The sequence below is a fragment of the Nelumbo lutea genome, chromosome 6 (assembly GCF_056320005.1).
Source record: "Nelumbo lutea isolate HS-2025 chromosome 6, American lotus-T2T, whole genome shotgun sequence".
Taxonomy (NCBI): domain Eukaryota; kingdom Viridiplantae; phylum Streptophyta; class Magnoliopsida; order Proteales; family Nelumbonaceae; genus Nelumbo; species Nelumbo lutea.
The window spans coordinates 3,544,656-3,570,209 of record NC_142689.1 but is presented as its reverse complement, the minus strand read 5'-3'; the positions used below and the strand labels follow the sequence as shown (position 1 = coordinate 3,570,209).

General features: G+C 40.1%; 2 protein-coding genes across 6 annotated transcripts; both read left to right on the top strand.

Moving 5' to 3' along the window:
- The first annotated feature begins 1,014 nt into the window (after window positions 1–1,014).
- LOC148846879 (uncharacterized) lies at window positions 1,015–18,286 on the top strand. 5 transcript variants are annotated; one of them, XM_088949741.1, is made up of 6 exons: window positions 8,134–8,510; window positions 8,620–9,111; window positions 10,457–10,535; window positions 17,381–17,507; window positions 17,583–17,700; window positions 17,846–18,286. In XM_088949741.1, exons 3-6 carry the CDS (start codon window positions 10,526–10,528, stop codon window positions 17,897–17,899), a joined length of 309 nt encoding a protein of 102 aa, XP_088805867.1. In that variant the 5' UTR covers window positions 8,134–8,510; window positions 8,620–9,111; window positions 10,457–10,525; the 3' UTR covers window positions 17,900–18,286. The 5 variants fall into 5 exon arrangements, with proteins under 5 accessions (XP_088805869.1, XP_088805871.1, XP_088805866.1 ...); XM_088949743.1 differs by lacking the exons at window positions 8,134–8,510; window positions 8,620–9,111 and adding an exon at window positions 1,015–1,286; XM_088949745.1 differs by lacking the exons at window positions 8,134–8,510; window positions 8,620–9,111 and adding an exon at window positions 1,059–1,265.
- Window positions 18,287–22,950: 4,664 nt separating this feature from the next.
- LOC148846878 (uncharacterized) lies at window positions 22,951–24,849 on the top strand. The gene has a single exon (XM_088949452.1). The coding sequence runs from the start codon at window positions 22,951–22,953 to the stop codon at window positions 24,847–24,849; it is 1,899 nt and encodes a 632-aa protein (XP_088805578.1).
- The last annotated feature ends 705 nt before the right edge of the window (window positions 24,850–25,554 follow it).

Sequence of the window (25,554 nt, the reverse complement as noted above, 5' to 3'; positions counted from 1 at the left end):
ATATCTTATATATAACACTGATACTAATCTAGCTGAATTTGGTCCATCACAAGTTTCTTTTAACCACTATCAAAGAATAGGACCGATCAAGTTTAAAGATTTTTATGCCCTTAGACCTGAGGGATCCTCAAGGTTGCATTATCATGATCAATCACTTTGATATACTATGAGTGAGGTCACTCTGGATTGCGATTAACATATTCTATATGTTGAGATATTGAAAATGATACTGCAATTTTGGAGGTTGGCTAATAAGGAATCTACACCCTTAGACAAGAGGAGACTGTCAACTAAGAAATTGGTTTGCATCAAGACTCTGGCTATGAGTCCTAGTCGGACTAGAGCTCTAGCAATAGCATCCTAGTGAAAATAGGACTCATGTATAAGTCTTTAGGTGACTTTGAGATGAATATTTAAGGAATCCTAATTGAACTAAGACTCTTGGAAATGGATCCCAATTGCACTAGGACTCTAATATTCTAGCCCTAGATCACCCTATGATGAATATAGGAAGTGTCCTAGTAGAATTGGAACTCACGTGAAAGTTTAATTATAAGGCTTATCCACAATGCCCTGATTGATTAGGGAATCCTTAACATACCGAGATTATCATATACTAGGTGCTTTGTGTTTCTAGGCATATTTGACTTCTTCAAGAGGTATCTCAATTTGAGTAGAACTCTTGGGTAAATCTCATATTAATGGTGGTTTGGTCTAGACAGTGATACAAATGTGGTTTCCCAACCATAATAGGGCATTGTTCTGTGGAGGGCTAGAAAAAATGGTCTTTACATGAGAGGGATTAAATGATAATTTTCAAAGACTTAAGATCAATTGCAGAAGAATTGTTAGATTTGACTGCAATGTTAAAAAGATGTTTTAATATTGACCATACATACTAGAGAATGAATAAAGATTCCTATCTCAAGGTGGAGAGGAGTTTCTTTCTCCTGTTCTTACTTGATTCTTAAATTTTGGAAACCTTGAAATGATCCCCCCCCCCCGCCCCACAATACACTTGCTGTTCTATATAAGATATAGAGAGCTCTAGAACAGAAATAGCTGAAAAAAAAAAAAACTAGAGCTTGAAAAGAAACCCTAGAGAGTGGAAATCAAGCTTTTGCTTCAGGTGCCAAGTTGATCCAGACTAAAAAGCTTAAAAGCTGCAAATTGTGGAAGCAATGTGATTTCTATCAAAGAACATCTTGGATTGGTTGGATCATTGCAATAAAGGGAGAAATTCAAACTTTTCTTCAGTCCAAAACGTAAGAATCATCTACATACAGGTATGGATGAAAAAAAAAATTAAGTAGTCAAATTCCAATGGAGATATTGGTTTAACTGTAAGAATTGATTCTTTCTATTTGCTACACTTCACTTTCATGAATATAATAGAATGGCAAAACAGGATTCTTGTAGACAACATTTATATGATGATAATTCTTATAACATCTAAATATTGGTGATAGAGGGGATTTGTAGATTTTTGAGTTGATTTACCATTGAAAAATCTACAAATATACATTAGGTTTATGAAAAAAAATTAGGGATAAAAAATCTAACAGCACTTCTATATAGTTGATGGCGCCAAGTGGCAAAGGTGATGCCCACTTCACCATGCTTCTGTTTTTCTTTCAAGTGATGTTTTAGAGCAAGAGTACTAAAGCGAATGGTCATCACCACCTTCTTCTTTACCAGTGACATCAAGCAGCATACTTGTGAGTCTATGGCAAAGACAATGATTATATGATGAAAAAAATAATAAAAAATAAAAATATGAGAGCATCAATGATATCAATACATTATCGGATATATCGATATTTTAATCTTTGATCTATAGTTGTGGGTTGATATGATCGGTGTATCAACTTAAACCGTTTTGGATTGAAACACTACCATACTAAATTACCACCTTTTCGTGCTTAAATCTTGTTTAGTGGAAGATGTGTTTTCATTTAGAGCAAAAACATCAATTTGATGTTTTTTAAAACTCCCTTGACTTTTCTATACAACTCCTCACTTTTCTACTTGACACCCTTGTGGCATTAAGATAGTACTCAAACATCAAAACAACCAGAGTACCAAATGTCTCCTGAAAGCAAACACCGGCATCTAGCTGCACAATGGGAATATCTCCCATGAGCTATGAATTTAAGATACATGTATGGGAGATATTCCCAATGTGCGATTAGACTCTCATGTTCTATAAGACTTTTTTGCTTCCAAGAGATCCTGCCTTGTATCAAACACCATACAAATCGTTGTTACAACCTTCAATGACAACGAGGTGACACTGAATGGTTGAAATGAAAATCGTTGCTGCTAGCCATTATTCTGTTCATCTTTTGCTATGATAGCAAACAAACCATGAATGATGAAACCAATGATGGCTAATTGGGATATTTTCCACAACCATCATAACATTCTTTGCAATGGCCAATAAAACATGCAAAAAATCCCAATTTGTTTTGTTGTAAATTACAAAGACCCCCCCCCCCAACACTATGGGGTTAGTGATAAATACTCCCCGATGACTTTTGCATTGTGACAGAAACCCCTTACAGTCAAAATCAGTTGACAAAAAGCACTAAATTACCAAAATGCCCTCTTCATAATTCAATGTATGTGAAATGAAAATTTCAAAATGACGAAATGGGCAAAGTCATTTCACTTTTTATCCATTGGTTGCCCATTTTCTTATTTTCTCTTAAACCCTAACCTACACAAACATATCACCAAAGAACCATTTGACTTGAAAACTTCATTGGAAATTGTTGCCACTATCTTACGAGCAAGGAGCTGTCTGATATGCCATCATCAGATATAGAAGAATTTGCAGCGATACCAAAAAGAAAATCATTTATAGCTTTTATGCCATCAGTAAAGAAGAAGGTATTTTTATCATTGTTGTTGGAGAAGAAGAACCTATGTATACATATGCCATGCCAATTATTTTGACCATATGGGAACCAATGTTTAAAAAACTTTAAACAGTCAAATGAAAATATTTTCCCAAGTTAATTGATAAAATGCTAACGGAGGGGTTTTTGTTGTAATGTAAAAGTTCAGGGGTGTTTGTCACAAATGAAAATACATGGGGTACTTGTCACTAACCTTATAGTACAGGGGGGTCTTTGTAATTTTCCCTGGTTTAAATTCAAAATATGAATAATATGCTCTTAGTTAATAATTAGTGTATTCATGCTTTGTTTTGGCAATTGCAAAAAATTACTACGGTTGTGGTTATAACAGATGTGAACTCAGTATAGAGAGGATCTAGTTGGCACAACTTACCATTAAAGCAAAAATTTTGCAAAGATTTTTGGGGTTTCAAATGGTATTTGATTGTCCGAATTTGAATTTCAAATTCGAATTCAATCCCATCAAGGGTGATCCAAATTTGATATGTTTATAAATGGATCGAATATGAATCCATCCCTATCGATCCAATATAATCCAATTTGATTTGATGTATATACATCAAGGGATCAAGGGTGATCCAAATTTTCAATTAATTTTCTTTCATAAAATACCCCAAGATTAAGATTTTAGTCCAGATGAGTGAATATCTATAATAAAACCCCCTTGAGATGGATATATCATACATGTCACAAGTGAGAGCAGATCTCCATTGATACCTTTTTTTGGTAATAATCTCCTATGATACTTTTGATAGTGGGATTAGCATTCTTTTACATTTTCATTTCGGGTTCAACTATAATATGAAAAAGTTATAATATCTTAAAAATGTTTGACCAATCAAATCAAGTGTTATTTATTAAAATTGAGAGTGGATTTTAATTGATAAAAAATCTTTGATACCATATTTTTCGCGTATCATAGTTTTTTCCCTCAAAAGATTTTGATTGGTAGAAGTATTTTATGTATGATACCATTCTTAGACAAAGCAATTAACTATAAAGCAAAATGATGAAGCACAATTTGGTAATATTCGGCTTGCTAGTGACTCAGATACCTGGCTGAATAATCCCTACCTGGAAGGTGGCTTGGACGCCTACCTAAATGGTGAGGAGATAGAGAGGTGGCACTGATGCCTAGCTGAATAGTGACAAGATGGAGAGGTGGCTCTTAGCCTATCTGAATGGTGACGAGGTAGAGAGGTAGCTTTGATGCCTAATTGGGTGGTGACAAGCTGGAGATGTGGCTCTGATGCCTAGCTGAATGGTGACGAGCTGGAGAGGTACCTTTAATGCCTAATTGGGTGGTGACGAGCTGGAGAGGTGGCTCTGATGCCTAACTGGACGGTGATGAGCTGGAGAGGTGGTTTTGATGCCTAACTGAGTGGTGACAAGTTGGAGAGGTGGCTCTGATGCCTGGCTAAATGGTGACGAGTTGTAGAGGTGGCTCTGATGCCTAATTGAGTAGTGACGAGCTGAAGATGTGGCTCTGATGCCTCGTTGAATGTGTGACAAGCTAGAAAGGTGGCTCTAATGCCTAACTAAATGGTGACAAATTGGAGAGGTGGCTTTTGATGCCTAACTGAGTGGTGACAAGCTAGAGAGGTGGCTCTGATGCCTAGCTGAATGGTAACGAGCTAGAGATGTGGCTCTAATGCCTAGCTGAATGGTGACGAGCTGGAGAGGTGGCTCTGATGCCTAAATGAGTGGTGGCGAGCTGGAGAGGTGGCTCTGATGCCTAGCTGAATGGTGACAAGTTGGAGAGGTGGCTCTGATGCCTAGTTGAATGGTAACGAGCTGGAGAGATGGCTCCGATGCCTAGTTGAGTGGTGACAAGTTGGAGAGGTGGCTCAAATGCCTAACCGAACGGTGATGAGTTGGAGAAGTGGCTCTGATGCCTAACTGAGTGGTGACGAGCTGGAGAGGTGACTCTAATGCCTAGTTGAATGTGACGAGCTGAAGAGGTGGCTTTGATGCCTAGCTGAATGGTGACGAGCTGGAGAGGTGGCTCTGATGTGACCTACAAGGAAATAGTGTCAGAGTGCCCGGGTTGCTTTACCTGGGGTGGGTACTCTGATGCTTTAAGTTAGTGAATCAAAGATTTTAAGATAGCTAAATGTGAGAGAGCTGGAGAGCTGCGAGAACTAAAAATTGCGCATCTACCTGGTTCTCAGGGGCTGATGCCCTTATATAGTTGGGCTGTCATGGGTCTCGCGAAACGCTCTCGGAATCCTTGGCCCACAACGTAGGGGTCCATTATGCTTTGAAAGGAGGATAGTGTGCCAGTTAATAAGGCTTACCTTTTCCCTCCGATTCGGATGGGATGAGGATAAGGCCTACGGTTACGCAGCGTGATCCCAAAAGGTTTGGAGACAACTGGCAAGCTTCTAGAGAGGTAGGTTGCCAGGTCGGCGGCAGAGGTAGGTCGCCAAGTCGGCGATAAAAGTAGATCGCCAGGTCAACGGCAGAGGCAGGTCACCAGGTCGATGGCAGAAGTAGGTTGCTCGGTCAGCGACAGAGGTAGGTCGCCAGGTCGACAACAGAACTAGGTCACCAAGTCGACGGTAGATGTAGGTTGCCAACTGGGACCCCATTTTGGCTAAGGCAAGTTGTTTCCTAGGTGATACTGGGATGTAGTCCAACTGTTTTGATATGCCATGTGTCATGATGTCAGTGGAGGGCCAAATCTACCCTCATCAATTGCCCCCCACTCCCAAGCTGAGATCAGCTCAGCGAAGGGAGTAGATTCATGCTTCGTCGTAGGTTTGTTGGCCTATTACCAACATATTTCAAGGTCGGCTTAGGGGTCCTTGATGCTAAAAGTGGTTTGGCTTCCCCTTGCGATATGTGCATTGATGTTGGAATTTAAGTAGCGGATCGGTGTCACGGTTGCACTGTGTCAGTCCTCTAAGATGTTGGTCGTTTGCTCATACGATAAGCCATAAGGAGCTCAACCTGCGGGGGCGACTTTACTAACTGCAGGTTGCCATTTTGCATGGGAACCTTAAAAGGCTCAACCCGCAAGGGCAACTGCAGTCCATTGGCCGACTCTTGTGGGAGCCACAGAGGGCTCGACCTGTAGGGCCAACCTCGCGAACAGGGCTGGCAAGGCTCATCCTGGCTAATTATGTGTGTCGCAAGGTCGACGGAGGTAGTTTGCCATCTCGGCGGCAAAGGCAAGTCGCTAGGTCAGTGGAAGTAGGTCACCAGGTCAAAGGCAGGTCTCCAAGTTGCCAAGTCATCGGAATTTTGACAGTCTAGTTTTGCTCTCAGCACCTTGTCACCTTGGCAAGACTGACCTGCAAGGGAGACTCCACAACCAGCTAGCCATCAACTCCCACGTAAAGCATGGAGGGCTCGATCTGTGGTGTGACCTCACAATTTGTTGGCTATCAACTCCCACGGGAACCATAGAGGGCTCGACCTGTGGGGTGGCCTCACATTCTGTTGGCCGCCAACTCTCGCAAAAAGCATGTAGAGCTCGACAAATAGTGGTGGCCTCACAGTTAAGGAGATTCTACCCGGGCAAGACTGCGAGAACTTGTTTGGGCTAATCATTTTGTTTCTGCCCCCTTAGGGGATTCTTTTGATCAAATGTTGTTGTTGTTCCTTGAAGATGTTATTACTTGAGGTTCAGAGAATCATGCGAGAATATAACCTTTTGTAGTGTTTCCTATAGACGACGCCAATTGATGATGCACATTTTGGCAGCTCCCAACTGGCTAATGACTCAGATGACTGGCTAAATAATTCCTACCTGGAAGGTGGCTTGGACGTCTAGTTGAATGGTGACGAACAGGAGATGTGGCTCTGATGCCTAGCTAAATGGTGACAAGTTGAAGAGGTGGCTCTGATGCCTAGTTGAATGATGACGAGCTGAAGAGGTGGCTTTGATGCCTAACTGAGTGGTGATGAGTTGGAGAGGTGGCTCTGATGCCTAGTCGAATGGTGACGAGCTGGAGAGGTGGCTCTAATGCCTAGCTGAATGGTGACAAACTAGAGAGGTGGCTCTGATGCCTAGCTAAATGGTGACGAGCTGGAGAGGTGGCTCTGATGCCTAACTGAGTAGTGACAGACTGGAGAGGCGACTCTAATGCCTAGCTGAATGGTGATGAGCTGGAGAGGTGGCTCTGATGCCTAGTTGAATGGTAACGAGCTGGAGAGGTGGCTCTGATGCCTAACTGAGTGGTGACGAGCTGGAGAGATGGCTCTGATGCCTAGATGAATGGTGACGAGATGGAGATGTGACTTTAATGCCTAGCTGAATGGTGACAAACTGGAGAGGTGGCTCTAATGCCTAGCTGAATGGTGACGAGCTGGAGATGTGGCTCTAATGCCCAACTGAGTGGTGACGAGCTGGAGAGGTGGCTCTGATGCAACCTATAAGGAAACAGTGTTAGTGCCCGGGTTGCTTTACCCGGGGTGGGCACTCCAATGCTTAAGTTAGCGAATCAAAGATTTTAAGATAGCTAAATGTGAGAGAGCTGGAGAATTGCAAGAACTAAAAATTGCGCATATACTTGGGTCTTAGGGGCTGATGCTCTTATATAGTTGGGCTACCGTGGGTCTTGCGAAACGCTCCCAGAATCCTCAACCCGCGATGTAGGGTCCATTCCGCTTTGGAAGGAGGATAACGTGCCAGTTAATAAGGCTTATTGTTTCCCTTCGATTCAGGTGGGATGAGGATAAGGCCTACGATTACGCGACGTGATCCCGAAAGGTTGGGAGGCAATTGGCAAGCTTCTAGAAAGGTAGGTCGCCAGGTCGGCGACAAAGGCAGATCGCTAGGTCGGCGACAGAGGTAGGTCTCCAGGTCGATGATAGAAGTAGATCACCAGATCGACGGTAGAGGTAGGTCACTAAGTCGACAGCAGATGTAGGTCACTAGGTCGACGACAAAGGCAGATCGCTAGGTCAGCAACAAAAGTAGGTCACCAAATCAACGGCAGAGGCAAATCCTGGGACTCATTTTGGCTAAGGCAAGTTATCTATTAAATGATGCTAAAATGTAGCCTAGTTGTTTTCATATTCCATGTGTCATGATATTAGTGAAAGGCATTTGACATAATTCGGTAACAAGCAAACGCTATTATCAAGAAACCTGGAACCCACATATGGCTATAGCCTATGGGCTTGCGAACTAGCCGCCCGACATCTCAACTCAGGTAGGTATTCGGGATGCCCAGAATCACAGAGACCTGGGCTCCCGGGCTTCAAGCCTGTCAACTCTAGTCCTAATGGCCCAGCCCATGTTTCCGTAGAGTCGGTCTCTGTGATAAGCGCCTTTGTCTCCGGCTGGGACCCCATTCGGCTCCGGGAGCTTTTCGTAGGCCGTTGGGCACACTAGACTAGACACTGGTCAATTGATGGAGCAAGAGCCAAATCACGGGTTTCTCAGTCACAGGCAGCAACAATCGATTAATATGCACCTTCTCGAAAGTGGGCAAATGTTCTTCTGCCTAACGTTCAAGTGACCAGAGATTGAGTCCCTTCCGTCGTTGTCTGCCTGTCTGCACAGCTCCCGAAGCATAAGCAGAAGCATTGGCTTTCCTCGAAGAGCTTACTTTCTTTGGCGCTTAGGCTTCGGACATGGTGAGCCCATTTCCTGTTGAGTGTCTCTTGTTCTTGTACTCCTCCCTGCCTTCCCTTCGGTACCATACCCTGTTGCCTTCATTCAATAAAATAAGATCGATGTCGGCAGATACGGTGAGTCGGGACGATGGGTCGAAGAAAAGTTGGAACTCTTGAGGACTACAGCAGTTCTTTTCCTCCTTCCGTTAAAAGAGATTGCTGTTGGATTCGCATACTTTCTAGATATGTGGCACAGGCAGCCTAATAAAGGATTCAATCCGACGGTTTACATTTTGGGATAAAAAAACTTGGGTGTGCTGTCATACTTCCTAGTACGGCAAAGAGAAAATTACATACTTGCTACTCAAGTGTCTTTAGAGTCTCAGACAAGTACTCTCCGGGGAGAGGTCGCATCTCTCTCTCTCTCTCTCTCGTGGAGTAAGTTGTCCGTTTCCGTTTACATGGTAGTGAGTAAAATTCCTTAATGAAAGTGGGGAGCGTTGCGTTGCGACTCATCCAAGGAAGAAGCAGACTATATCTCACCAAGAAATCTTTGGCAATACTTGGCTGAATTTCATGGTTTCAGGTTTTTCCCTTGTCTATCGGTTCTGAGTTCGCAAAGGCAAGTCGTCTGATCGGCTTTTCTTGTTTTCTTTCGTATTACTGTAAACATCGTAATTGTGTTGTGTGTGTGTTTTTCTGATTCTTTACTTTTTTAAGTTTTTATATTCGCCTTGTTTCCTACCCACTTTTTCATTTCTCTGTAGAAGTTTTGGGTTTGTGGTCGATGGGTTTTGATGGAACTGAAGTCGTTTTAATTTGAATTTATTTTCTTTTTACCTTTTTTGCTTTCCGGGTGTGATTTTTTGTGGAATGAGCTAGAGGGGAAAAATGAGGGAGGATCATGCTCGAAAACAAGTATTGATTCCTACTCTTTTGCAGTCATATCACCGTTCTGAATACTGGATTATTGTCACTATCGTTGTTGTTATTGATTTTTTGGGGAATAATTTTAGTTGTCAGCTTATGAGATGTGATTGGAATTAACTTCAAGTGGGATTCTGTGTATGTAACGAGTAGTTTTTCTTGAAGTGGAAAAGACTTGGGATTTGGATTCCCCAACCTTTGATACTATGGCTTCTGATGATTATCATCATGTGCATTTTAAACCTTTTAGCTCACATCATACAGGGGAGGTTTCTTAGGGTCTTCTTCCTTCTTTCTGAATTTCTTTCTTTTAATATTCCCGGGGGAGGCCTTTATGTATATATGTTTTCCCGCTTCCCCTGCTGATTACTGAGAGGTTTTACCAAGCAGAAATACACGAAATTGTCCTATTTACTGATTAATCTAGAACCTTATTTATTTATTGAGCCTTATTGTTAGCTTCCTTTTTCTCCAATTTTTCCTGGATTTCCATTGTTTTCTTTTTCTACTCTAAAAAGGTTGTGGTCTTGTGTTGGTTCCTGATTTAAAATTGGACCGTGTACTGCATCTAAGAGGTGCCACCGGTGAAGCGGTTATGATTCATCCTTGTTAGGCCATTGGTACAGTTTGAGAAGCGAGGGGCGCCATCCTGAATGCAATTCTGCAGTTCTTTTCTATGCAGGAAATTTCATCTGCACTTATGACATTGGAAGCTAGCTCCAATGCAAGGAATTTTCCACTTTTTATTGAGACACCATAACAGTTGGGCCAGATGTTATTTCTGATTCTATCCAAACTGCACTTTGTATCTCCGGTTAATAACATTTTTTTCTTCTTTTACTTGGAACCTGAATCAGAAACTTCTTTCTGCATGCCACAATTTCTGTAAATTAATTTTGTGATACAGATATATAAAATCAGAATAATAATACAGTAGTCTATCACAAAAATGAATATGGAGAGGAAACTTTAGGTAACTCAGGCCTGAATTTCTGTTATTACTATCGTGGCTAATGATATGTTCATGCTGTTCAATGCAGGTCTATCAGAGACTGGCACAAGAACTGACAAGTAAACACATCACATACTGTACATTTGCTACAGAATAAATGGAACAAAGTACTTGTTTCTCCTTATCCATTTGACCTTTATCATAGTTGCATGCTATTTTTCATGCTTATGTTGGTATGCAAACAGAAATTCGCTGCCATCATTATGAGGCTTGTATTTTTGCCTTACCTTTTATGCTTGATTTTAACTGATAGTCCATTATTGTTATTATCTTATGAGAAATAGGTCAGGGGTCAATAGTTGCAATTCTTTTTTTTTTTTTTATCAATAATGCATTTCATTAATCAATCAGAAATAATAATTACAAAGAAAGGGATAAACTTTCTTATCTCCCCCAACTGAGGCTTGAGCCCTCATGAATAGGAATTAGAGTTACAACTAAGCCCAGAACATAGCCATCCCTTGCTTAGCTAACCCATCAGCAAATGAGTTAGCAGATCTCTTCACCCAGCTGATCTTGACTCCCATGTCTTTAACCAGCCACCTAAACTTTCTCCTTTCATTGCTGTAATTCCATAACCCAGTATTGTCTTTATTCAGCGACCCTACAACCACCTCCAAATCCCCTTCAATTACAAGCCTTCTTATATTCATTTCCTTTGCTATTTGGTCACCTTTCATAACTGCATAGATCTCGGCTCTTAGAGAATCACCCACCCCAATTGGACCTGAGAACAGGGCTGAAACATTTCCATTCTCATCCCTAAACACACTCCCAACCCCTGCATGCCCCGGGTTTTCTCTACTACTACCATCAAAGTTCAGTTTCATAAAGCCAAAGGGGGGAGGGATCCAAGACAAACTCAGTCCTGTTTTGACCTAGGTGCATCTAACAATCTCTCCCCATTTCCTTAACAAATCATCCAGTTTATAATCTATGAACAGATCTAATGATTTCAGCCACTGTACCACCCTTATATGAATCATATCTCTCAGATTTTCAACGCTTCTCTCTATTTCGGAGAAGATCTTAAAGTTTTTTTCTTCCCATAGAGACTAGCAAACCACAGCCCTTGGGCATCTCCACATAGCTCTACCCCTTTTCAAATGCCACCTGAAAAAAAGAAAAAGATAAAAGGCTCTGCAAGTTCAATGGAGGGGTCCAACTACACCCAAAGAGGGAAGAAGCCAATCCCAAATAGTCTTTGCAAACTGGCATGACACCAATAGGTGAAAACCAGTCTCCCCATCGGTTTTACAAAGAACACACCTGTGAAGGGATAAACATGTCTTGGGTCCCTTCTTTTGAATCAAATCACTAGTGTTGATTCTTTCTAGAAACATTTCCCAACAAAAAACTACCAACCCTAGGGAGGAATTGGTTTGCACCAAATCTCTTTGGCAGGGAAAGGAAGGCCTAGGGAGCTGGTTGGCTGAGTTAAGACTTTAAAGAAAGAGGTGCAAGAGAAAGAGCCCATGGAGAGTTGGGGTCCAAATTCTAGTGTCTTCCTTTGTGGGCTCCAAGAAGATATTTTCAAGAAGACCTAGGAGACTCAAGATGCTGTTTAGGTTTGTATCTCTAACAACCCTCCTCAAGCCCAAATTCCACCCAAACCCAGAGTTTGAAGAATACGGGATGATGGAGGAAGAAATTGGCTCATTTTTCAAGTCGGAGAGGGCATATAAGGATGTAAACTGATCCTTCAGAGGAGCATTCCCCACCCAAGTTTGTTCCCAAAATTTTATAAGGTTGCCTGAGTTTAAGTCATACTTGATAAGAGGGGAGAAAAAAAATCGGTAACAAGTCATGGATGGCTTTCCAAGGTGATGCACTTCTAGTCTTTGCCTGAATTCCAAGATCCCATCCGTTGTTCTCCAGCCCATGAATGCTAGCCACTATTTTAGCAAGAGAACTTCCATAACCGTTTCCCTAGAAGAGCCACATTATATTCCCAAGCCCTAACCCACCTAAGATTTTACTCTGCACACTACCTGACTTCCCCCTCCTCCATATTCACTCCCACTACACAACTTTTCTCAAAATTCATCTTAAGGTTGGACATTTGTTCAAAGAGTTGTATCGTCAATTTCATGTTTTTGATCCACCTCAAATTTCCGCCTTCACAGAACAAAACTGTGTCATCTGCAAACTGTAAGTGGGTAAGGGGGGTATCCTCCCCAAAACATCTACAATCAATGTAAACAAGAAGGGAGAGAGTGGATCCCCTTGACTTACTCCCCTCATGGCTAGGAAAAAATCTACCACTGTCCCATTTACTAACACAGAGTAATGACAATTCTGAACACACCTCATAATCCATTTACACCATCTTTTTTTTTTTTTTTTGATGAATACCATTTAAACCATCTTGCCCTAAACCCAAAATTAACCATAACTTTCTTCAAGAAAGACCAATCAACCAAGTAATAAGCCTTTTTCCAGGTCCAACTTGCAAACCACTCCCTTCTTTCTAACCTTTTTGAAATTCTCCACTCTCATTGGCTATTAAGATGTGATCAGTTTGTCTTCCACTCACAAAAGCTCCTTGATTTGGTGCAATGATAGATGGCATGACTCGCTTTAACCTTAACGACAACACCTTTGCGATTATCTTATACAAACTATTTACCAAACTTACTGGTCTAAAGTCCTCTGGTTGGGAGGCATCTTTCTTCTTTGGGATCAATGCAAGGAAGGTAGATTTCGATCCAGGATTAATTACTCCTCTCCTATGAATTTCCTCAAACACTGGCATTGGATCTCTTTCCAAGATATCCCAACAGTCTTGGTAAAAGGCCATCACAAAACCAACCGGGCCTGGAGCTTTTGTTCTATCCATAGAAAACACAGCCTCCTTAATCTCCTCTAGTTCAAAACTCCTTTCCATCCTTTGCCTGTTTTCTACCCCTAATTCTGGCCATTCCAATCCTTCTAACCCCCCCCCCCTTAAAGGCCTTCTAAAGATGGACTTAAAGTGTTCTACAAAGGCCCTTGCTATCTCATCCTATTGTGTCAGAATAGATCCTTCAACTTCCAATCTGGAGATAAAATCTAGTGTTTCCATCTCCCTCCTTTAACCACTTGCATCAAGATTTCTGTCTCCAACTTATTTCCTCCTTGTGCAAACAATCCTCCAATTGTCTTCTCAAACCCCCTCTCTGTTCCTTGTCTCCCTCTTCAAATTCTCCCCTTTCTTCTTTCAAATCCAGAATCTCAATTTGATCCATCAATATTCTTTTTCTTTCTTCTAATATACCAAACTCCAATTGGTTCCACTCCCTAATTTGCTTTCAAAAATTGAAGTTTCTTGTGAAATCTCATACCTTCCCATTCTTAGGGCATGACTTTATCTCTGGTCTGAGAGCACTTCTTCAATGGGAAAAAATGGGAAGAAAAGAAATTTACTAACTATATAATCGTTTGTTATTCCTCAATAAAATATAGTTATTAAATATTGTTCAGCCTAACAGAAGAGGGATGATTTGGACACATCCTATTTTTGATAAATTGGGCATATAGCATCCCTAGTGAAAAGATGAGAAGAAACTCTGTGGTAAGGATGAGTCAAAACATAACAGTACTTTATTTAAATATCTCCTTTTTCTTAATAATTAGGGGTATGTCCCCTTAATAAGATATGTTCAAATCACCATCCCAACAGAACATCTATATTCAGTTTCAGAACTATGGGGAAACAAGTTTTCTGCCATGAACAGTAATCTAGCATGGGCTCCACTGGAAGAAGGGTGAAGGTGGGATTATAATTGCATTTTTTCAGGACTGGCTGGTATAGGGGACTCTATCTTAGCTGAGTTCCAACTTCCAAGTAGTCCTGCATGGGGTGCAGCTTGCAAAACAGATGAATATGGAGAGATTGATAATTGAGGGGGATCCCAAGCTGGTAGTTGGGTGGCTAACAGATCCAGGCTCTGTTATTTGGACCTGTAGGGAAGCTGTGATGAAATTCAAAATGATGACCTCTAATATGATTGTAAGAATTCAGTGGCAAAGGAGGTCAGCTAATGGCTTAGTAGTCTTTAGCTAAGCAAGGGGTTTTTAGGGAATCTATGTTTTGGGCTCAATTGCAAGCTGATTTGTACCGGAGGCTGTCACTTGCACCTCTCTTTGTGATGCATGTCTGTACACTTTCTGATTAATTCTTAATAAAGTTTTCATTGCCTATCAAAAAAAAAAATTGAGAAGTCGGGCTCTTTCACGGTAAAATCCTTTTTTAACTACCTGTCAAGGGAAGAGACCTCTCACTTTCCGAGCAACAGGATCTGGATCAGGCCTATTCCTTCAAAACTAGCTTTTTTTGTTTGGTCTGCAGTGCTGGATAAGATTTTAACCAAGGAGAATTTATCTAGAAGAGGTTTTGAAGTGACAGATCTAGAATGCACACTCTGTAATGGAAATGTGGAAAGTACCAGTCATTTATTACCGCATTGTGACTTCACTTACTGGGTTTGGACAAGACTGCTAGAGATTTTCGGAGTTAATATTTGTTTCCCACAGGATGTGAAGGGCTTCCTAGAGGCTTGGTTCCTAGGAGGCCTCAGCAAGGCTGGAAACTTTTTCTGGGCAGTATGGGGTGAAAGAAATTTGAGAATTTTTAAAGGAAGACAGAAAACAAAAGAAGAGGTGTTCAACGGTATTATGGGGATGGTGTTTTTGTGGCTGACAAACCATCCACTCTTTATAAACAGGCAAACTTGTTCTTTTTTGAGCTTGATTTCCTTTTTGTAAGACCATTGTTTTTTTATTTGTTGGGATGTTTTTAAGAGGCTGGCTTTTCTGAGTTCTTCTGTCTATTTCTGCTGTACAGTCTCTTATTGTACAGGGGCCTTTTGTATTCTGTCCTTTTGTTATTAATGAAATAATTTACCTTACAGTTCTCAAAAAAAAATGATGTGGTAAAGATAACATATCTTGGTGGAAATAATGTATTGGAATTTTATTTGTTTGTCAAGATTCTTTAGTTGTTAGGATTCGGTTTTCGGCCAAATATTAATATTTAAACAAAAAGTGATAACAGGATTTAGGGATAGAATATGTGAGAAGCATAAACCTGTAATCTACACAACGATGTTTGAAATGTTTTTAGGTTTTCTATAAATTAGTGTGTTAGCCTCAGAATAGGGAAAGTCTATGAAAATTTCATGGAAAAATAATCAACATAGATTGGAACAAGTAAATTTTAGTAACATAATAATCTTGTTCTTGGACATCCATTGAAGTGTGCCCAATGTTGTGGGTTGACGGCATGATAGATATAGTCTATAGAGTTAGGCTAAGAGAAGGAGCTTATCTTGTTTTGGTTCTTGATTGTAGATGTTTGCTGTGTTGCTGTTTATTAGGAAATTGTTAGGTATAGGATTTCTATCATGTATAAAATTATGAATGGAATGCTAAAACTGTCTTTTAATCTTGAGAGTGCAGTCGTTTTTATTACTTCTTAAACATAAGAATTGCATTTGGTATCCAACATGGACCAGCTGATGATCCTGTAGTTGCAAAATGGCCAAGATTTCAGATTCTCCAATTTATTGATTCTAAAAAATAACTAGGTTTCTCCCATAGATTATAATGGTGGTAAATATTGTTTTGGGGGTTTGTGCTGGCCTTTCTTCCAATGATAATTTGAAGTCTGATGCTGAGTAATCTCTAGATTTGGTTTGGTGGGAGTGGTTTCACTATTTAACCTTGTCTTAGATTGCATCCGCCTTCAAATAGCCCTGGCCTTGGTTGAATCTCCTGCAAACAAAACTGAAGTTGTTCTTCTGTTACCAAGTATCTATTATTCTCTTCAAATCTGTCCATCTTCTTTAGCAAGTTAAGTGTCAGGAGTTAATATTACCCTTTCTGTTGCTGATAAAATAATAATAATAATAATAGTAATAATAATAATAATAATACCCTTTCTGTTGCTGATAAAATAATAATAATAATAATAATAATAATAATAATAATAATAGTAATAATAATAATAATAATAATAATAATAATACCCTTTCTGTTGCTGATAAAAAAAAATAATAATATTACCCTTTCTGTTGGTGTCTTTAATTTGAACATCAAGTTAGTCTGTTCTCACTACTGGGGTCCACTGTTGTTTTGTTGCCAATGTTTCCAAGTATAATTTTGATAGAAAGACACTTAGCCCTGAAATATTATTTGCTACTGGTTGGTTTGTATACGTGTGCCCCGACATGTCAACTGTTCAATGCATTCGTTCATGTGCTGTGTATATTTTGTTCCAGTACAATGACAACAATAATAATCAACTGCCTTGTCAGGTACTTTGAGGAATGTTAAGTTGGGATACATCAAAGAACTGATATATGAAGAAATTATTTTTCACTCTCCCAGATATTAAACAGCCAGATTATACCTTCCTCAGTTTTCTTTTTCTTTTTGATAGGCAACAATGAAGTTTTTTTAACAAAAGTCAAATGTGTACAAGATGTACATACACCATTACAACAGATTATGTAGCATGCAAGATATACTCAGATTGATGGGAAAAGGATAGACATTTGCTTCCTTAATGATCATAAATGGGGCCTTCTTGGTGTTTCAGATGTTGAGGAGGTGGAAGGTTTGACAAAATGGCCTCAGGTTGGCAAGATAGACCAATTTCCTATAAGCAACTTGATCTTTTGAGGCCATCAGCTCAATATTATTCAGTTGTTTAAGTTAGTATTCCTTGGATTCCCCCTCCCCCCAAAAAAATGACAATAATAAAAAGGAACTACATTTTAGTTGTTAGAATTGTGATTCTTCAAGTACATTTGTTTCTTTCATGGTATGGAACTTAATCCCTTGCCTCCTGATTTCTGTTGGATTTATTAATAGTTTGTGATGGAAATGGCTACCTTGTGATTGATTCCATAAGCATGTAGTCCCTCTCATGTTTTATTGATGAAGCCAACTCAAAATACCCTGTTTACAGGGCAATCACCAGATATTTCAGACCATGCGAAAGGGAACTATACCCTTATGAGGGATACAGAAAGCTGTCAGTTGGGGATGTATGACAAACCTCTCCCTTGCTTTGGTTGTGGTATAGGGTGGTTCTCGTAAGTAAATCTCTCTCTCTCTCTCTCTCTCTCTCTCTCTCTCTCTCTCTCTCATGGTTACACTGTTTCTTGCAGTCTATTACTAGGTTTTGTGTTTCCATGTATGTGGTACTATGCCACAATCCTCTACTTTGGAAATTACTATCGCAAGGATCCAAGAGAGCGAGCGGGCCTTGCTGCTTCTGCAATTGCGGTAATCTCTCTCTCTCTCTCTCTCGTGTGCGCACACACCTTTCGTTTTGTTTTTTGAAATTTCAGCCAATTTCCCAAAGTAATCTTGACATTGGGGCTGTCTTTTAATCACCTTGGCTTTTAATCTAATTCTGACATGGTTCCAGGCATTGATCTGCTCGGTTGTGCTGTTGATCGTTGTGGCTTTACTTATTTTTTAAATGATGGTGCTTCAGTTTCACCAATGCTTCTCACCTTTGAATTATCCCAGAATGAGAAGCCCAGGTACATATTGTACAAAAAAGGTTGCAGCAAGTAGCAACAGGAAAAACTGCATTTTCCAATATATTTTGTAAAATGCGAACTATATGACTAAAAAGGCCAGATTCTGCGGACAATGTTGTAAGTAGCATGGATGATCAGATGATGAAGAGAATATGCATAAATCAGTTGTCGCTGCTGGGTTTCAGCCGATCAGATTCTTCATATTGATAAATGCAGGAGAAAATCAAGGACAATGTCATAATTATACAGTCAATTATGTGTATATTAACCTCCCAAGTATTAATCTAAATTCTAAACAAATTCATTTCTGGCTAAAGAGAAAACAGATGAAACAAAAATGCTGAGAAATTTGAAACATCATTTCTTACATTCTCAAGGACCGGGATGTTGGGAACTACTAAGTACCCGTTTGAGAAGACGGCTTTTAGAATGCAGCTTCTGGCCAGTATGGACGTTCCAAATGCCAGAAGACTGCAAGTCTATAACCATAAATTACTCCGAGTAGCTTGTTTGGAACATGGGTACTCAGTTAATGCAAATGCAACTGTCCCAAATGGATCCTAATTATGAATGCATAAAGGGAATAAGCCAGTCCACTCCCACCTCAAGAGACATGCCATAGGTGTTCCAATTCACCTTTTGTTTGCCTCAACCAAGATGGTCATTAACACCTAATTCAATATTGCTTGACCAGATAAGACATTGATATCGAGATCCAAATATCTTGCTGAAGCCAGACTTACAAATTCAATATTGCTTGACCAGATAAGACATTGATATCGAGATCCAAATATCTTGCTGAAGCCAGACTTACAAATTCAATATTGCTTGACCAGATAAGACATTGATATCGAGATCCAAATATCTTGCTGAAGCCAGACTTACAAATTCAATATTGCTTGACCATATAATAGGTCACCCTAAGGAGTGATATGTTGCAAGTTGAAGGGGTTAGAAGGGTTAGAGGTAGATAAAAATAATGACACAAGTGGAAATAATTAGAAATTATTTTAATAAGTGTTTACTAATCTAACAATGGATATAACATTAAACAAAACTGAATGGCAAAATAGTATCGAATGTAGCTAACCCCATATAATTGGGATAAGGTTCGAATGATAATGATGATATACAAAGGGGTCAGATATTAATTCTTCTCGTATGACAAAATCAAATACACATTCATTCATCAGCATGACAATCTGGACTCAAAAATCAACTACTCCCGTTGGAGTAGCCACCTTAAATTGGATGAAGACATGAAGTGATATTAGGCGAGTCACAACAATGCATTGAAAGCCGTGATTTACCATTTTAGCCCAATTCTAATCCAAAGGGAGTAGCTCATTTCTCCTCTCAATCAGGGTAACACAGCACAAGCCTTAATAAGTCATTCCACCTAAAACTTTTCCAATGGTGAAAAAGACTGCTAGGGATGCAACAATTTCGACATTTTGATGAATAACTTGCCATAAATCTACCCAATTAAGGCTGCATTTGGCATTTCTTATTGTAAGGATTTATATCATTTTTGCGGTTAAAATGTCTCTATGAACAAAGTTTTTAACTGCAAAAAGGAGATGAGTTCTTAATACAAGGAATGCCAAGTGCAGTCTAAGATTGCCTAATTGAGATTGTATTTGGTATCATTGTTGTTTCTACTTTATATAATACAACATTGTCACATCACACATGATATATGAATCACTTCAGCTATAATGATTACTGTCATTGTTGTTTGGGAGAATGACCGTTCAGCCCAGGGTCAGAATTTGTAGATCCAAAGTACTGTTGGGTAGGTGCTACCTCAGAATTAATACTAATTCATGGGCGGGTGTTGGTGCATAAAATGTGGATTATTGACATTTTGAATGTTTATAGTTCTGCAGTGGAAATCAGGGGGTTTTGATTGGTCAAAGCCTTTCTTGTATCATGCCTTTTCTGGCATCTTAGATTTTCTCCTATCTGAAAAGTTAATTTGACATTTTTTCCAGCCTGCCTGTTTTTGTTTTTTCTGATTATAAACAACCTCAAATAAGAATTATATATCAACTTGTATCGATGAACCCAAACGTATCAAGTAGAAACAGCAACGCCCAACCTGAATCCATAAAAATTGTGACGATGGTTATTATTTTAAGTGAAAAGAATAAACAATTTAATTTGGTTGTTGAATGCAAACATCTATTTTGGCATCAATTTTCTGAATTCTCGGTATGTAGAACTGCAAAGGCAGCTACTCATTGAGTGGCTAAATTTTCTCTTACTTGTTCCAGAGTGCAAGCCTGGTAGACTTTCTCTGAGTTTCTGTAATCCATCATTGTACAAGAAATGATTATCGAGAATAGTTGAACGGATTAGCCCTAAGGGGCCTTCTAAAAAAATTGTTTGTGGGTTTTATATTGCCACGTAAAAGAGAGTGTCGAGTAGGCCTCTTTTGGGCTACATCCAGTAAAGCTATAAAGTCTAAGCGTGGTTTAGTTTAAATAAAAAACGAAAAAGAGAAGTGGCCCCAAAATGAAAAGAATGTATTCGTTTCAATAACCATTTCTACTCTTTTAGATAGATTGATTGAAGAATGAAGATGTGAGTCTGTTATCTGGGGTCTGTATTCCGTAATAATTAAGGAAACACTGGGCAGATGGACTACTTCATAAGACTCCTGCATAGCCCATTAGCCCATCCCCGGGACCATGATGAGCCCCGTCTATTATGGGGTTTCACTCGGAGAAGTCAAGATCACTTGGAAATGTTATGGGCCTCCTCACTAATCTCTATTGTACTTGCGTTGGGCTTGGTTCACAAATATTTGAATCTCTCTCTTGTCAATCATCTTCAACCAACCCTAGATACAAAAATTCAAAATACCCCATTTTCAAATTCAGAGAAAAAGACTTTGAAGAAATGACCCACTAGAAGTACTTGCCGAATTCTGATTAATTAATGAAAGCAAATTTAGAAACAATTAAATATCTTCAGAGAACTATTATTGTGTGTCCTTACATGGCGTAAGTAATGGTAATATTATAAAAGCAAACTCACTAGTTAATCATCCATACTGATTTCAGTGGAACCAAAGGCTGTTAAAACTTAAAAGGAAACTTTCTGCGAATCTTCTGCTTTTTTTAGAGTGTAAGGGATCAAGGGAATGGACCATTATTTTATAGAAGCAATAGTAAATAAAACTATGGAAAAAATAAAAGAAAATGAGTCCTCTCTCTATCTCTCTGTCTGGTTGTCGTTTTCCAAGCTGTCTGCAGAATTGTCCATGGCCCATCTTCTTTGGAGTAACCCTGTTACGTAACTTAATAAAGAGGAAGTTTCCTGCGTGATTGTTTCAGGACCAACAGACCACTTTCTTCTCCTAATCTTCAAATTTCCTAAACTTGTTAATGTAATGCTTGCGACAAGTAACCTCACCACCATTTTATACAAATTCTTGTTAATTTTTTATGCTTTCTTCCTCTTTACAGGATAGCCGAATTATATTTTTTCAAACCCAAATATCCCAGCTATTTTGGTCGTCTCTTTTACTGAAAAAAAAAATCAGATATGATGATAATCGATTATGATTGGGTCCCAGACAATATATTTTAATGTTAATAATCTGAATATTCATTATGTTAATTATCTTGACCGCCTTGCTTAATCTGAATTTGACCTGACCAACAAATCCAATCCAACCTTGTTTTGTTTTTCTGTGTTCTATTTGGATAAAATATCCCATTAGCAATCTGAATTTGATCTCAATTTGGTGGGTGTTTCTCTTTTAATTTTAAGAACAAGGATTCAATTAACCCTGTTGTTCTTTCCCCAATTTAAGGTGTGTGAATACCTGATTGATGTTGAGTAATGCTGGACCTGGACATTTCTTCTAACCCAACCCCAACCTAATTCAATCCAAAATTCCAGTTAGCCAGCTGGAGATATTTTTAAAATGCTAGCTCTCAAGCAATCGATTCCAATCATAACAGGAGGTGTTGACTGTTGATAGATCTTAAGGAGAATGACTGTTCAGCCCAGTATTAGAATTCTTAATTTTACTGTACAGTTGGGGTAGATGTCAATTCGGAATTGATGTTAATTTACAAGCAGATATTGATATATAAATGGGGGTATTTAACATTTTAAATTATTGTATGTCTATAATGGAATTCAAAATTCTGCAGTGGGCTGTAACGTATTTCTATATAGACGATGGATCGATCTTATCTCATCATTTCTCTATTAACAGGGCACAATTGATCAATTATATTCAAACAACTCTAATCTAATCTATCAAATTAATAGAAATTTATTCTCCTCTACTACTAGTAGTAGCAGAGTACTGCTAACAATAAAGTCTAACTACCGAATTATCCTCAATCTGCATTTTCGTGCATGTACTTTGTAACAGGAGAGAGAGAGAGAGAGTAGTCCATGCCCCCATTGCCCCGTTCATTTGAGTTTTGATTCCATTTTCTAGTGGTCCGGTAAAGTGGGGTTAATTTAACTACTGGTGCAACCTGTTCAACAGTTGTAAGCGGCTGATCTTCTATTTTGTTCTTTCTTCAAACAGTTGGTGGATTGTTTGAAGTCTGTCATCTAGAGGTGGGTTGGCTTTGTTTGTAAATGTAACATTCAAAGCCGTGTTTTGCGTGTCTACGCTCTTCCTCCAAAGTAGAGCTAGCCCTCTCCCCTCTGGCCTCTGGGTTTTTTTAGTGGTATTTCTACTTTTCTAGTATTTTTATCTTCTATCGATCTCTATTTCCCACACCACATTGATTCCGTAGCTCATTGTACACACGCCTTTTGGTTGTAGCTCATCCCAACTTTTCTTGCCAACTCTATATCATGATATTAATTGTACCACACGATACAATAAAGCAAATATTTGCCTGAGAGAAAAAAGCTCACACTTCCTTTTCTTGTCTATCTGTGACTCTCTCTCTCTCTCTCTCTCTCTCTCCAGAAGCCAAAGCAAAAGCTAGAAAAGCAAACTGAAATTATGGAAGGAGATGCAGACATGACACCCTTTTGGGTGCAGAGCAGCACCACCCACAGCCGTAGCCACCGCCGTACTTCCTCTCCCTTCTCCAATCCCCCCGCCGTGTTGTTCGTTGTGTTGCCCATCGCCGTTCTCCTCCTCTTATTCTTTGTTATTCCTTCGTTTCTTTCCTTCGATTCTCACGTTTTTCGGCCCAGCTTCGTCAGGAAGAGCTGGGATTCGCTTAATTTCTTTCTCGTCCTCGTTGCTATTATCTGTGGGATCCTCAGCCGGAGAAACTATGAGGGCTCCGGCACTGACGACCATAACAACGTTGCCAGCATCTCTCAAGTCGCCGACAAACCGCGTCCATCAACCCCACGTCAATGGTTTGATTATCCAGATCGAAGCATTTACAATCCCATTGGATCCTCCTCCCCCAATTCCACTTCCACCAACGTTGGTTTCTTGAGGAGGAACAGCAGCTCCTACCCGGATCTCAAGCAAGAATCTTCGTGGGTTTCCGGTGACAACAGGTGGCGTTTCTATGACGACATCGATGTGAATCCATACAGGGCGCGTTCGGATCATGTTCGACGACGACACAGACCAACCAAGAGCGAAGATTCTAAGTTTAAGACCATTTCAGTGGATACTTCTGTGGAGCGTCCTACATCCATTAAATCGTCATTATCGTCGCCACTTCCATCTCCTTCTCCTCCTCCAACGGCATCTGCACCTGCACCGCCGCCGCCTCCTCCTCCTCCGCCTCCACCACCGGCAGTTAAGCAGAAAAGGAAGCGAACCTTTCCGACTGTGGAACGAAAAGAAAAACCACAAGAACCCGATGATAGCGTACAGGAATTCACGAAAGTTCGCGTGCAGCCACCACCATCACAACCCGCGCCGCCGCCACCCCCACCTCCACCACCACCAAGACCAGCATCACATCAATCGGAGAAGAAGAGTGGTAGAAGCGATAAGAAGAGAGGTGGAGCGAAAGACTTAGCAAGCACGTTGGCTTCACTGTATCATCATCGGAAGAAGAAGATAAAGCAGAAGAACAAGGACAGTTCCGATGGCGACCGTCATTCTTCACCTACTTCTTTGCACCCAGTAATGCCCCCCTCACCTCCACCACCGCCACCGCCACCGCCACCACCACCACCTCCAGCTTCTGTCTTTCACAATTTATTCTCTAACAAAAAGGGCAGCAAGAGTAAAGTAATCCAGTCGGTCTCATATCTTAGGCAGGCACCACCCGCGCCCCCACCCCCACCACCTCCGCCTCCGCCACCTGCCTCATCATCACGTTCATCAAGACGCACGACTGCATCTCGAACAGCGCCAGCGGCACCAGAACTGCCATCGGATTATTCTCGACTAAGAAAATCGTCAACCGCAACCAACCAACCTCCATTGCAGGCAAAGACGAACAACTTGTACGATGAGGACGAGAACTTGAACAGTGGCGGGCAGTCTCCGCTGATTCCAATGCCACCTCCTCCGCCACCTCCGTTCCGAATGCCAGACCTGAAATTTGTTGTTCGCGGTGATTACGTCAGAAAACCAAATAATCCAAGCTCTCATTCTCATGGTAGCTCGCGGGACTCGGATTTCGTCGAGATCTCATCAAGCAAGGAGCCGACGATAACGCAACCTACTACGATGGACGGGGAAGATGCCTGTGGATCACCATTCTCACCATTCTGTCCGAGCCCAGATGTAAGTGGATCACCATTCTGTCAGAGCCCAGATGTGGGTGGATCACCGTTTTGTCCGAGCCCAGATGTTAACACAAAGGCCGCTAGCTTCATTGCCAGATTCCGGGCTGGATTGATGCTGGAAAAGATGAATTCGATCAGAGAGAAAACTGAGATGGGTACCTCAGCCCCCGCACAAGACCCAGGGCCCAGCTAGATTTGAGGATTCTTTACTTTTACTTTCTTTGGCGTCTCTCTTTCTTTTTTTTTTTTTTTCAAGTTTTATTGATATGGTTTGATCTTAACAAAATACAAAATTTTTTTACATTAATAGTATATGGATAAAAGAAGATAAAGATACATATTTTTCCTATTTTTTTAATTTATTGATTCTTTTATTTATAATAAATTGTGAGCTGGAGGGTTTGAGATGTTGAGTTTTTCTCATTTTTTCTTTCTTTTTTTGCTTTATTGGGTGAACTATGCAATGTGATTGGATGGTGTTCCAATATAAAAGAGATTCTGTACATAATATTGGCTTTCCATATTGTGTTTAAGCTTTTGTGTCATACATTATCATGATTCTAAAAGTGGGGTGGTTGACCACACAAAATGAAGGAAAATAAATAATTTATATGGAAGATAATAAAAATTATATTATGTTTTGCGGCATGGTTGGTTTTGTTTCTGAAAGATAAATTTTGCCAATGTAGCAACCAACCATGTTAGGTAACCCACTAAAGATTATTTTTTTTTTTTTGTAAAACTCTAAAATAATTTATAAGAACTAGTCAAATGGCACGTGCGGAGAGAGAAGGGAATAAATGGATTAGATTTTTTCCATGGTGGTCGGCTGTGAAGCCAAGGCTAAGTATCCGCGTTATAAAGATAGAAGGAATGTTATTTTTCTACAAATTAGCAG